At 47.5% G+C, this 14816-nt stretch overlaps 2 protein-coding genes across 5 annotated transcripts in view; both read right to left on the bottom strand.

Moving 5' to 3' along the window:
- The window catches only part of LOC149371554 (sister chromatid cohesion protein PDS5 homolog B-like), a 57370-nt gene extending 46327 nt beyond the window's left edge, over window positions 1-11043 (bottom strand). For all 4 annotated transcript variants that reach the window (XM_089565825.1, XM_089565826.1, XM_089565828.1 and 1 more), the window contains exons 1-7: window positions 10842-11043; window positions 5740-5865; window positions 4725-4922; window positions 4444-4628; window positions 3070-3196; window positions 1873-1953; window positions 1659-1799 (exon numbers count right to left, since the gene is read on the bottom strand). In XM_089565825.1, coding sequence (XP_089421951.1) covers window positions 1659-1799; window positions 1873-1953; window positions 3070-3196; window positions 4444-4628; window positions 4725-4922; window positions 5740-5832 — 825 coding nt within the window. In that variant the 5' untranslated portion in view covers window positions 5833-5865; window positions 10842-11043. The remainder of the gene's footprint in view (window positions 1-1658; window positions 1800-1872; window positions 1954-3069; window positions 3197-4443; window positions 4629-4724; window positions 4923-5739; window positions 5866-10841) is intronic.
- Window positions 1-14816, bottom strand: part of LOC149371550 (short-chain dehydrogenase/reductase family 9C member 7-like) — a 393612-nt gene that overhangs the window by 118312 nt on the left and 260484 nt on the right. The gene's annotated exons all lie outside the window — the stretch shown is intronic.

Below are 14816 nucleotides of genomic sequence, written 5' to 3'. Positions count from 1 at the left end.
TATATGATACACATTAAAAATGTATTTTCAATACCAATACTTTCATTTTTAGTAAGTGATACCCAATATCGATACACAAAATGTGTCGTAAGGTAGCATCAAAGATACATACACAGTTAAATGTTGATTCAATGTAGTCAGTAAAATCGGCAGTTTACTTCGTAATACTGAAATTTTGCTACATCGAAATCCATCTCCTAGCATGCTAAAATCCACCCCAAACGCAGTGCGGATACATCATGGCGCAAACCTTTATTTGCGATTAAAGTGGTCCTTTACCTCTGCCCTTTCTTCACCAGCAGCAGCATTACGCACACCTTGCTTACGTTGCCAGCTTGCAAGCTGCCTCAGCACATCTATCGCGCCAACCACCTCGTCAGTGACGGAGACGACTCACCCGCCTTGAGTTTTGGTTTTACCGTCATCATCATCATTTACTTATAAGTGCCCCAAGCACACCGCACACAACGACACGTTCCACCGCTGTGACGAATTCCGACCTCCTGGCCGTCGGCGGCCGGTAGCAGCAGGCATGCCATCACCCCCCCTAACTCTCCTTTCTTCCTCCATGTCAGTAAAAGCGAGAAGAGTGTCCTCCAATCACCAACCAATGAAATAAAAATTCCATGGGGGCAATTTGGCAGCCTAAAGTGTGCTAGGCAAAAGCCTTTGTCATGCTACTTCGACGAACCACCTAGCGCGGAATCGCTGCACCGCTTGGGAGCCATCCTCCTCCACTAGCTGCCACACACTGACTGACACCGACTGACGATGGAGCAGCGCTCGATGCCGCCGCACCGACAGCTACACCTGTCGACGAAGATGTCAACTTTTGGCAACTGCACTCGTCAATAAGTCACCCCAGGCGCTGGATGTAACGCCAGACGGACGGGAGAATGAGCCATTAAAGGCTTTAAGCCTTAAAATCAGGCCACCCTGCCAGTCATGCTTTCCGCTGTAAGTGCGAGTGTGTGTCTTTTTGCACATACGCTCATGAAGTGAGGTTGTCATATGTGAAGCGATCGACGACCTTCACAGCTGACGCGTGTGCCAACAGCACAGACCCTTCCAGTCCTTTTACCAAGATTTGGGCAAAGAGCTTTGGGCATCTGTAAACGCAATAGACAAGGCACGCTGCCTTTGAACACAGTCCGCTCATTGCATTCGGCACCGATTTTGGACAAGACATCAAGAGCCGCGGGCTGGCCCAGCTGGCTGCCAAAGCTGCGCAGACGCTCATACCAACCTCGCCCGTACTATCCCAGATGCTGCGGCTGGCAGCACGCTCACCACTATGATCGTCGCCGTACTTGCGTCTGCATATGAAAACCGGGCGACGCCCATAATATGTATGCGGTCCTTCCAACTACTCATGCCTGTGACAAATTCTTCCTCAGGCTCATTTCCAGCCAGCAATGAAATTTCATTAAACTGAAAGTGCGACAAAATCCACTTCATTAAACCCAAACCCAATCCAACACGACGCAACCACTACCCGAAATATGCCCATCGGGCTTTCTATAAAAACTATATGAATGACACAATAACAATAGCTCAAATGCAAAATAAAAACTGTGTAGTAGGCGTATAGTACTTAGAAAAGCTGATACAGCATGGTCCAGAGGTCCCTGCTGAAGAGAAGGAGAAGCAGCACTTGCCTTGAGCTTGAACTCGAGCTGGGGCAGCACTGCGATGAGCATGCTGGGACAGAGGATGTTGAGCTCGTAGATGAGCTCGTACAACTGAGGGGCCACGCAGCTGTTGGACGTTCGGCCCAGCACCAGCGCATTGTTGAAGAACTGCAGGCACCAGGGAGAAGCACACTCGAGCTCAGCAGACCCACACACAGCGGGGAATATTTTGCACACCTACCGACTGAATGTACGGCTCAATGGTGTTGAGTGTCCGCTTCAGCACATCCTTCGCCAGGTTGTAAGCATTCTTGTTCTGCGTCTGCGGGGGATTCACCATACAATAAAGTACTGGTTGCAGCTACATGTTTGCATTACAAAGACATCAAAGTTAATCTGTCCCAACCACATGCAGCATCTGGCTTTAAATTTCATAAAGAGCTGCACGTCAGTAACAGCGTATGAGATGAAATTCCAGCATCTCATCCTCAATGTAAAAGTGCATTCTCCGCAATGGCTGCCATGCAGTAACCACTTTCATGAGTACCAAGGCAGTGCTGTACTTGGACACTGTTTGTTTGTTTGTTTTGTGGGGTTTAACGTCCCAAAGCGACTAAGGCTATGAGAGACGCCATAGTGGAGGGCTCCGGAAATTTCGACCACCTGGGGTTATTTAACGTGCACTGACATCGCACAGTACACGGGCCTCTAGAATTTCTCCTCCAAAGTAATTCAACCACCGCGGCTGGGATCGAACCCGCATCTTCCGGGTCAGCAGCCGAGCACCATAACCACTGGGCCACCACGGCGGCGTACCTGGACACTGCTTCCTGCATCCATAACAATGTTGGTGCACTGAGCAAGCAAAACACAGTGCTCAAACTATGTTGCTCGCCAAATAACGTTGCCTGCTGGACAATTGGCAAGCCATTCTGAGTGCCTCAGTGCACACAAACAGTGTGCAATGTCTAGTTATTTTGGAAAATATAAGTCCCATTTTTTTTTCTGGATTTTTTTTTTGTCACTGCGCATGGGTGACCGGAAGGGGGGGGGGGGGCAAGAAGGGGTAGTTGCCCCCCCTGGAATTACAGATATTATTTACGCACTAGTTCCTTTTCGGTGCTAACCTACCGCCGCCCCCATCCCCGGACATCGAGTGCCCCCCCCTCGGAAAAAGTGCTGCGGACGCCCTTGACTGTGCGCCTTCTAATACAAATGATGCGAATTGTATACAGTGAAAAATGGAGTGCCACCATGTGTCACCTTTCACTGAACTCAGTACCTATGCTTGAAAAAATCTGATGAGTGACCATTCAAATAGATGCGGCAAAGCTGCGACAGCAGTTACCATTAATAAAAAATCGTTTCCTTTTCGGTATTGCGGCAACAGAACATAAAGACATGTGCCACATAAGACTTTGCAAGCAAGTGGGCTCACTTTGCATGGCTCGATGATCTGCTTGAGAACAATGTCCAACAGGCCCTGGGATACTGTGTCAGCTTCGGTGATGAGTGGACACATCATGTCCAGCATGAAGTTCTTCACTTTACTTGAGTGGTTGTCACTGCATGGCCAACAAAGAAGGTTATGTCTCGCTTTTTGTGGGGTTTAATGTCCCAAAGCGACTCAGGCTATGAGGGAAGCCGCAGTGAAAGGCTCCAGATATTTTCAACCACCTGGGGTTTTTAAACGTGCACTGACGCATGCTTTTGAGCGCAACACAGTTGGTTCACTGAGAAGCATAGTTCTGTCATGTGTTTCGCACAAATCTGCTCGCTAATACTGAAGCCATTTTTCTATTGCGTTGAAAACAACTTGGACCATCCTCATGCTTGTGTGCAAGCATTCTCGATGGTCATTGTTCAGTACACATGAAATTTTCCATCCTGCTGCTGCTGCTGCTGCTGCATGCAAATGATTTCGTGATGTACCTGATCTGGCCTAATTCTGGGCCAATTTATGCATTGTAGCAACATCTATGCTCTTTGGGAAGAAGATGCACTTTCCACAAAGCGGATAATTCAAGCCAGGAAGGCTGGAACCTACACTTTTCACAAGGCATGCCGTAAAACACACTGCGTGGCATAAAGTGCAAGACAAAATGAAGGTTCAAATCCACTTTGCACTAAACAGCATCAATGGTTCGGACTGTACCAAGGTTCTGCAAAAGCTGCCAGGGTAAAACAAACAGGAGGGGGCTTTGACATACTCAAAAGCAGAACCTGCTAAATGCACCCCACAGAGAACATACTTTCACGAAATTCGTATCTCCATAGACTCATTTTTTAACTCTTCATGAACGTGTACAAATTTAATGCCCAAATTAGGACTGCGCCCAAATTTAATGAGTTTCAAGGGTCTTTAAAAATCCTTTTGAAAATCAAGCGTATTCTAGGATCTGAAGGGCCTGCGCAAACCCTTTTCATAAAGCAAATCACATTTAGTCTTGGATATAACGGTGCACTTCTGGCAATTCCAGCTTCTGACAACTGAAACTAAAACCTCTAGTATTTTGAAGTTCGAATTAATGAGTCTACTATAACTGTTCACAAGAGTAGGCCAGATCGGCAAGATGAACAGAAAACAAATTTTTTTTTTTACCACAGCCTGATTTGAAACTTACACAGTTGGCATGTCCCTGCCCTGAAGTTATTAACTCATTTTTTATCTGTTGTACCAGGGAGCCTCTCGTAAATGTTCTGTCAGTGCATTACAATAGTTTCTCTGTCCAAAAATTGAGCAACGAGACTTTAAGCCCTCCACGTGTCACACGCAGCCACAGCCCTGTAAGAGCGAAAGTGTGCTACCCACTTGACAATGGTGAAAATGAGCGAGAAGAGTTGACAGAAGATGGTCTGGTTCTCTTCCAGCTCTATGCAGATGTTGAAGGACTTCACCCAGGCCAGGTTCTCCAGAAGGTAGAAGTAGCGTTTAAATGTGGGGTCCTTTGGGTCTTCCAAGCCCCGCAGCTGCTCAATGAAGAACAGGAAGATCGTCTGCGCGACCCCACCCGCACAAGGAAGACACCATCAGCCAGCAGTGTCGGTTGGTCGTCCGTCAAGAGACCTAGAAGCGTGGCATGCAGCCCTCACCTTGAGTTGCTCGGGGTCCTTGTATGGTGCCTCCGGGGCGAATACCCGGAACACGTCGGCGATGCAGCAGGCCACCAGGAGGCGCACATCCTTGGAACTGTGGTTGAGGAAGCCCTCACCCGCCAAGTGCAGTGCCAGCTGCACGTACGCGCTGTTGTCCTCGTCCTGGCTCAAGTTCTGGAATGTCTGCGCGCACTCCTGCACACACACACAACACACACATGCTAAGTCACTCAGGACATGAACTGCAAAGCATGATAAATGAATTAGAAAGGCAGAGCAGAACGGTGGGGCTAAAGATTAACATGCAGAAAACCAAAGTAATATTCAACAGTCTAGCAAGAAAACAGCAGTTCGCAATTGATGGCGCGGTGCTGGAAGTAGTAAGGGAATATGTCTATTTAGGGCAGGTAGTGACAGCTGATCCAGATCATGAGAGGGAGGGAAATAACTAGACGAATAAGAATGGGGCGGAGCGCATATGGCAGGTTCTCTCAGATCATGAATGGCAGTTTACCAATACCCCTCACGAGAAAAGTATACAACAGCTGTATCTTACTGGTACTACCTATGGGGCAGAAACATGAAGGCTAACAAAGAGGGTTCAGCTTAAGGACAACGCAGCAAGCTATGGAAAGAAAAATGATGGGCGTAACGTTAAGAGATCGGACGCAGTGGAGTGGGTGAGAACAAACGCAGATTAATGACATCCTAGTTTAAATCAAGAGGAATAAGTGGGCTTGGGCAGGGCATGTAATGCGAAGGCAAGATAACCACTGGTCCTTAAGGGTAACGGAGTGGATTCCACGAGAAGGCAAGCGTAGCAGGGGGCAGCAGAAAGTTAGGTGGGCGGATGAGATTAAGAAATTTGCGGGAATAAGGTGGCGCAACTGGCAAAGGACAGGGTTAATTGGAGAGGCATGGGAGAGGCCTTTGCCCTGCAGTGGGCGCAGTCAGGCTGATGTTGATGACAATCACGTCAGCCGCTGCTGCCGAAAGGTGTGAGGGCACTTGCCTTGAGCCGACGAACCAGGTCGTCAGTGCTCAGGTCATCCGAGATGGCCTTGATGCCCGGAGGGTAGGTGATCTTGGGAGGGTTGGCTGCCATCTTCTTCCGTCACAGCTGCTGCTTCCCCATGCTCTGCGAGGCATCACAACCTGCTCACTCTCCCAGCACAACCAAATGCACAGGTGGCATGCGACACACTCGAAAACGCAAGATCTTTTTTTTTTTTTTTTTAAAGGAGGCAGTGCTCAGCCAGCAGGCTTGGAATGGCTAGCCACCTGAGCCACTTCCGGGCAATTAGCAAAGTTTTCTGGTTTGGTACGGTATGTGGGTTTCAATGTTTCCAAAGCTGCACACAGCTTGCAGCTATGTGGGCCTACCTATTCGGCGTGCATGCGAACTGTTTACCACGGCCTAATGTCTCAAAGCCCGGCTATAACAAAGAAACCGGTTTCAATTTGATAGGGTGTAATGACCCTAAGTGACTAAGGCTATGAGGAACGCCGTAGTGGAAGGCTCTGGATGAGGGAGGCTTCCATCGAAATGCAACAGCCGCGGCCAGGATCAAACCTGCATCTTTAGGGTCAGCAGCCAAGCACCATAACCACTGAGCCACTGCTGTGGCTTTATAATACAGATATTATCAAGCATGGAACGCCTTTTTCATTGTTTAAAGTTAGTGCCTCCATAGCATTGTGCCTGAAAAAAAAAATCCAACAATGCCACTTTGTTTTGCTGGAGTGCGTATGATGCCCGCCTCGCATGCCTGATCAAGCGGACAGCGACAAAAGTGCACGCGAAAAGTGCTTCCAAGAAGGCAGGCTTGTGACGAACACACTGAATGCATATCAACAATGGCTTTCACTCATCCATGCCAAATTAGACACAATAACGGCATACTGTTAAACATTGAGGGGAGCACTCTTTGTTGCCATCAGCACAAAAGATGTTTGAAGCAGCATGCGATTGCCGACATGCATGTTGTTACGTTATACTGGAAATCAGTCATATTTTACCGAGATGGGGTCACGTGATGGGATGTACAGATAATGGCAACGTTTCACCGCAAGATGGCACTCCCAATTTGTTTTATGAGATTGTCAATGCCAAATTAAAATTATAATCAGTTTCTTCAATACTGCAGTGCTTATAAGGCACTATCTTTTCATTTCCACCATAATCTCGCAGCACATTTTGGTCACTTGTCAGCCCCAACACCAAAAGAGCCTCTCATTCCATCAAGTTATCATTGTAGACCTCTTATACCAGCCTGCAAAGCAGGCTTCTTGTTTCAGTGTAATTCAAGATAGTGCATTAAAATTTGTGTATGCTTAATTCAAATTCAGCTTTAACAATTTTTTAATTGGCAAGTGCCGGAGGTTCCTTTAGGACATATTGTGCACATGCAAGACAGAAAAACGAGGCCCCGGCAAACTCGTGTCGGCTGCTGTGCATAATGTAAACCCCACATAAAAACATCCTTATTAAAGTAGCGTAAGATGCCAAGGCATGTCTTCTGTGAAGTCTTGGTATTTATAAGAAGCAAGCCTCCTTGGGCAGCTTTCTTCAGAGAGTAATGGAGCATTTTGTTTTGCTACGCCCAGGCGCTCTACCTGCTCAGGCAGTGGCAATCACTGCACCACTCCCGCTCATTGCGGCATCCAGGAAAATTGCTGAAATGCAGTCCTGGGGAGTTCCCGCAGCTGTCTGGAAACCTCACCCCATAGTATTTGTTTTTTGTCATGGTTCAAATATTATGCGAGTCAAGAGCTCCGATTTATCGCGATTATCATTCACCACACAGGCTCAACTGCGAGGAGAGAGGATGTTAAGAGCCTCAACAGCATTTCATGTCGAAGATAGCAGGTGACACAGCCACCACAAGGCTCGCGGTGTGACGTGCACTCACTGCAGTTATTGTACATGGGGCAAGCGCCACTCGCACCAAAGGAATGGGATGTTTTATGCAATGGCGACTCTTCCACTGCTTCCACGTGTACCCAATGCATTTCTCTTAAGCTCTCTGGTTTTGACTGTCATCTTATATTTAGCACTTTCATCATTTACAACTATGTATTTTCGTTGACTTTTAGAGGTTTTTAAATGGAGACCGAAGACAGCCCCATCCTATGTTCAAAGCAAAAGTTTACTGTATCTTTTGTGTGTGTGTGCACGTGGCTCTGATGACATTTGTTCGGCAGCAATTTATTTCGAAGAAATTTGGAGCTGAAAATGGAAGGCTTTTTTTCTGTCACTCCGACTCATGACAATGACCAGGACAAGCGAATTATGGACGCAGGCATCATAGAAACTTATGTCATGTAAAAACTCCCATGGAATTGAATGACACCCCAAGGTTTTTTTTTTAAACCATGATTTTCTCGGACGTTTTTCGCTATATTTTTTCAAAAAAAATTGCTATTACACTGCTGTCGTATAAAACTGCTTGTAGGAAAGGTTTTGTTGTGAAATAAATAGTTGTGGCATCACTTTTCTGAAACAGCTGTGATATATGACAGCACTAGCTGCTTCGAGTGTGCAGGAAATCAAAACAGGCCATTTAAAAACATTTTTCGAAACAAAAAAATGCATGGCTTTAGAACCTGCAAAAAATGCAGTAACAGTAGCCTAGAGGTACTGAACCTCAAGTGTTCAAAACAAGTGCACAATGTATTAAAACATTAGTCACTTTGATGTATCTTGCATACGTGTACATCCATGTTGCCTTATTTATACCCTGTTCCAACAGTTTTTGTATTCTATTTAGCAATTCGTAGCATAAAAGCCGGCTGGATTATTATGGATAATAACAAAGTGACTATAAGAAAGGCTCACAAAACCTGACGACAATAGGAAAAGGGGCTAAACAAAAAATGATTATACACATTCAGAGCTGTACATACAGCCAGAGTAAACCATTTAATGTGTTAGCAACCTCCTCATGCTACACATTACACCATAAATTTGCATGAAAAAAACCTGCATTCTACAATCCTAAATTCTATGACTACACAGGACAGCAATATGGGGGTTCCTGAAATAAACAGTGGTCTACTTTTTTTTTTTTGTCATCTTGAGATCAACACAGCACGAGCAAAATTTGCATGTTGCAACACTGACATTTCCTGTGAGCAACTGCACCCATAGTTCATCCCTGCACCAATCCATTAAACAGTCATCCCTAGACTTCAGAATGCTTCCAGCGCACTGTACACAAATCTTCATCAATGCCCTGCACAGCTGCTGCACGGTCACTCTCAAGAGTAGCCCTGGAAGCCAAGTTGAATGACTGACAAACAGTTCCTTTGATGGAAAGATGCTGTCAGATATTCCCTTCAGAGAACAGTAATCCATTTACTAGCGTTTCTATCTTTATAAAGCATACTGTGTGCCATGTTTCTTCATATACCCACCCTGCAATGCTTCATAACAAGGTGGCAGTACATGATGCAGGAAACACCATGCAACGGACAGGCTAGATGGCATCAATAAGAGCATTCTGGTGGCCTAAGGGAAGCCTAGGCCTTCTGTTTCAATACAGTACAGCAGTGTTTCAATACAGGCGGTCAGGTAACTGGACTGAAGTGCTTCCTGGCCTAGCGCATGCCCCACTGCACCGAACAAGGTTTGAAAATGGGAAAGGAGATGCTTTGAGCATACAGACATGGATACAAGCGCAGCTGCAAGTAGCACCAGTAGGTGGTATATGTGTTTTGTCGGCAAAAATCCTCAGAAGCTGACAAGTACAGTGTCAATAAACAGCATGCGTGCATGAGGCACGCAGCGATACACAATATGAATGTCACACCTCATGAATGACCAATCTACAGGCAAAAGGTAACATGACGCATCGCTTTCTGGCTAGCCCTCAGGACGGCAAGTGCACCATACAGAGCGAGGATCTCTCTCGTACAAAGGTGGGGGACAATGCTAAGAAACCGGACAAAAAGAGGAGACGACAGCGCCGACTAATAACCAAATGATTTATTGCTACAGGCTTGGCAACGAATAAAGAGTAAACAAAGCAAGCATGAAAACAAACAAAAAGTGTGTGATAAAACGTCGATCTCTGCACCCATCACTTAACTAAGGAAAGCTAGTTCCTAGGGGAGTACAGCCACCAATGCATGACTGACAAGTGTCGCAGTACTTGTGAATGTCGTACGCCTCTAAAAAGAGTCTAGGAAGCTTGTCTGTAAATTTGGCTACGATGGCGGTGTTTTCGAAAACCACCTCAAAGTTTTTCATTCAGCAAAATAAACACCTAGTGGTTTCGGTATGACTTGCTCCTTAAGTCGTTTGCATGCTCACGCAGGCGATCACTGACGCATCGCCCTGTCTCGCCTATGTAAAACGAAACCTTGCAAACCACCCTTAACCTTTCTGTGAAGAGCTTAAAACTAGCACCCGTAACTGGTAAGATTCGGTGAGAAGCGCCACTTGCTCCAGCCCGCAACGGCAACACGCTCGCTAAACAAGAACACGCCTGGCAAGCGACGAACACTCGAAAAGCATACCGGTGGCAAGCAGCTAATAAACAGAGGTGAGCTTTGCCGATGTGACCGCAGTGAACGAAAAGAGAGCCACCTGAAGCGGTGGCCTAAGAGGCTCCCCAGCAGGCGCATTTAAGAAAACTGATCAAGTCCAACTGTGCCGCAGCTGCGCCGCTCCGAGCCCCATTCGGCGCTATGAGGGCTTCCGATCACCAGCGGTGATGAAGCTGCCGGTGACGCCGATACTGGACATCCTGTATACGTCTCAGTGAATGTGCTCATATGCGCCGAGCCACCCGGAGAGGAAGAGATACAATGCCTGTCCATCATTACGCAAGAAAATCGGATACACAAAATGAAGCGTCGGTAAGACTCCACTTCGGAAACCGGAAGAAAGCGAGTTTAACAGCGCAAAACAACTTGAATGTGGGGCATGCACGGACTGCAGAAATTACACGCTTTCGACCCGCTCATTTCTTTTTGCCCTACCACTGTCGACAAGCCTGTGTTGTTGTTTGTTGTTGCTCGCACTTGTCCCATTAGGCTTAAACAACCACCGTTCACCAAGTAGGCCAATGGCCGCGATAGATGCCGGCGATCCCGTGTTCCGCTACTTACAGGGTCGGGCTTGTCCTTCCAACGTTTGCTGATCAACAACTGGGTTGCTGAACCTGGCCACTAGCGACACGCATTCGCCTAAGAAAACAGATTCATTTCGTCAACAAAAATACATCACGCACAACATAAGCTTCAAATCGCAATGGCGCCAAAGATCACAGCACCATGGTTGCCTCTCAATGCGGTCGATGAAGACCGACAGATGGCAGCGCCAAGGCAGCGCCAGAAACGCCAAGGGGAATCGCGATGCAAGCGCCCCCTAGCCCCCAGCTTTGGCGTACGCGTAAGCACTGGCGCCTCCTTTAAGTGCATGCATGCCTGGAACTAGATTCTGGATACGCTAGTGTTCCCTCTCCCGTTGTGCCATTTCACCAATGCCGGTAGCTAGTGCCTCTAGCGGCAGGCCACATCTCCCAGCTCCTGAGCCCGTGATGGCTCTCTCAACAGCATGACCCAGCCAAGCCTGGCAGGCGTAACCGACGTTTTCTAAATAATATTTGCCCAGCCAGCCAGGTACATTTGGGATGGGCCAACATCTGCTCTGCGTCCTGCTGGTCTGAAGTCAGATTTCCACAGCGTAGCGTCGTAGCGGCAGTCCAGCGATGATTGACAGCGGTGTTAAAGATCACGTCGTGGTGTTGAAAAGCGCGTGCCGCCGCTACGTGTACTAAAAAAAAAAATTCGGCAGACACATCCTTATCACTGCTTACGCGCGGGAATGAGAAAGCATTACTGTCCCTGGATGCATTGTTTACGCGTAATGCATTATACAACTCTTTTCTACGAGTTTCACCCGGAACGCTGTACGAACGGTTTTGTGTCACAGTTTTGATACGAAAGTCTGGGAAGGCACACAACTGAAGGTGAACATGTCGGTTCGAATCCCTATCGCAAGCTAGTCTCCACCTTGACTAACATAGAAATCATATGAAACCATCTGGAACATTGCCTGAACTTGCGGGGAAGAAACCTTCCTCCTGCGCTGGTCGACAATAAGGTTCATTGTCATCGGAAATAAAAGAGTGACAGTGCCAATCCGTGCAAGTGCTGTATTTTCTTCTCGCTACTCAAGCACATGATGCTGCTGCATAAAGCCGGCTGATATGCTATCCTAAACCATGCATGGGATTGAACGGTGTTACTTCATCAGTGCACATTTGTACGAATATTTCATAAGGCTGTTTTGAGAATTGGAAGACCGCTTCATGAGTCAGTGGTGTAGTTCTAACTATTGCTGCAAGTCAGGCGCGTTTATTTACAGAGAGGCTTGTAGACTGCTGTAGGTAATATCCAAGCATATCAGTTTCTAGATTTTCGAAAATTAAACCGAAACAGCGCGACCAGAAAGAGCGCTACGCCTACGAGCGCGCGACGCACGGCGCACGTGACACAGTGCCCGCACCGCTGCGTGACGTCGTTTGTAGGCGTGGCTAGAGCACTTCTTGTCGCGTGGTTTCGGTCAAAACTGCTTGCGCTGCAGCGGCGATGGGAATGGCATTTTCGTTTTCGAAAAGCTATTAACTGATATCGATATTACGAAGGGCGCCTAACATTTTTATTTTATTTATTTTATTGGGGTTTAACGTCCCAAAGTAACTCAAGCTATGAGGGACGCCGTAGTGAAGGGCTCCGGAAATTTCGGCCACCTGGGGTTCTTTAACGTGCACTGACATCGCACAGCACACGGGCCTCTAGAATTTTGCCTTCATTGAAATTCAGCAACCGCGGCCGGGATCGAACCCGCGTCTTTCAGGTCAGCAGCCGAGCGCCGTAACCACTGAGCCACCGCGGCGGGTAAAGGGCGCCTAATAGTAAAAAAGTTAACTATTCAATATTGTTAACAAGATTTAGCCCGTTTCAGCTGTATTTTTATGCACCGCCGGCCGACAATATATAGTATTCGAAAAAGCGCATTGCTAATTAAAAAAGACTATTTTTAAAAATTGCTGACGGTCTGACGTTGCCTTGCATATAATTGTATTCTTTTCTACATTATAGCCATAACTATGACGAAGTCGCGAATGAGCTTGAACACTATGACAGCTATAGCTAAAGTAGTAACCTTTATGGAGCAGTTTTTCTCTTTTATTGAGGATCATGAATGCAGCTGAAGCCGCGCGTGCAAGTTATATATATGAATTTTTTCGAGCGTACACGCCAAGCGAGCAGGCCAAACAGTCGAGAGGGATTGCGCGAGGGACAGACTATATCACCTAAAGAGGAAGGCTCACATATCCGCCACCACACCACACCCTCACGAAGTAACAACAGAATATATATGGAGGCAATTCCAGTCCGGAACCTTTCCTTCACCGGCCTATCTGGCACTAATACACGTCACAGATAATTAATGACTTAAATTACTAATTAATTGTTAATTTCGATGAAATACTAATTAATGCCGTTTAAGCTTCACCTTTAGGAGCGGAACGCGACAGCGTGTTGTAGCACTGCCAGAGAGCTAGTCCACCAAACGCCACCACTCGTTCGGCGCGCGATGATCCCTTTGAACGCAACGCTTTTTGAGGAAGGAAATGGCGCAGTAATTGTCATCTCGGTGGACACCTGAACCGCACTGTAGAGGAAGTGGGAGTGAAAGAAGAAAAAGAAATAGAGGCCGTAATGAAGATAATGAAAAATTGTATTTGAGGAAAGGAAATTAAGCAGTAACTGTCTCACATATCTCGGTGGACACCCGTCATCCGTTTGTAGAGGAAGGGAGAAAGTGGGAGTGAAAGAAGAAAGAAAGAGGGGCCGTTTTGAAGAAAATGAAAATTGTATTTGAGGAAAACAAATTACGCAGTAACTGTCTCGCATATCTCGGTGGACACCCCTCAAAAGCGTGACACCTCTGCTGACAAGCTTCTACTGACAGCCTTAACGATGATTAGTTGGTTTATTGGGGTTTAACGTCCCAAAGCAACTCTGGCTATGAGGGACGCCGTAGTGAAGGGCTCCGGAATTTCGACCACCTGGGGTTCTTTAACGTGCACTGACATCGCACAGTACACGGGCCTCTCACACCTCCATCGAAATTCAGCCGCCGCGGTGGCTCAGTGGCTATGGTGCTCGGCTGCTGACCCAAAAGACGCGGGTTCGATCCCGGTCGCGGCGGCTAGAATTTCGTTGGAGGAGAAATTCTAGAGGCCCGTGTACTGTGCGATGTCAGTGCACGTTAAAGAACCCCAGGTGGTCGAAATTTCCGGAGCCCTTCACTACGTACGGCGTCTCTCATAGCCTTAGTCGCTTTGGGACGTTAAACCTCACAAAACCAAACCAAACCAATCAGCCGCCGCGGCCGGGATCGAACCCGCGTCTTTCGGGCCAGCAGCCGAGCGCCGTAACCACTGAGCCACCGCGGCGGGGCAAACCGGAATGCTCTCCTCCAAGAGCAAACTTCGAACACATACTGACATATGCCGGAAACTCCAACCACCATATCTCGTTGGAACCTCATGGACCTAGAAGGTTGGGAGATCGCGGTCTCTAGCTGAGCCGGCCTCACAGAAGAGGTGTAACGAGTTGGTGGACCGAGCAATGCCGAGAGGCGGACCGGCTCGGCGGTCGCCGTCAACGGCTAGGCTCGAAGAAACGGACGATGATGCACGCGCTCCACTGCGCAACGAACAACTGCTCCTAGAGCTGTGTCCTTTTTATTGCCTTGCTGCCTCGCAAGTTCTAAACCGTCGGCACCGGGTGGCGCCACAACACAAACATGAAAACGAAACTGTAACAAGAGGCTGGTGGATTGGGCGGAGAAGGTCGCCAGAAGTCATGGACTGATGGCCGCCGCCTCGGATGGCCGGCGTTATTGCGACCGGGTGAGAATAACGGAAATCCAAGCCAAAGCGTTATTGCGACCCGGTGGAAATAACGAAAAGCCGGCCCAAAGCGTTATTTTCACCCATGGATTGCCTTGGCTTCGTTTATTGTTGGCGGACGGGATTTGAGCCGCCGTTTTTGCATCGTTTGCTT

The sequence above is a fragment of the Amblyomma mixtum genome, chromosome 1 (assembly GCF_055824585.1).
Source record: "Amblyomma mixtum isolate Tamu chromosome 1, ASM5582458v1, whole genome shotgun sequence".
Lineage (NCBI taxonomy): Eukaryota > Metazoa > Arthropoda > Arachnida > Ixodida > Ixodidae > Amblyomma > Amblyomma mixtum.
The sequence above is the reverse complement of the archived record's forward strand: the minus strand, read 5'-3'. Positions and strand labels throughout refer to the sequence as shown.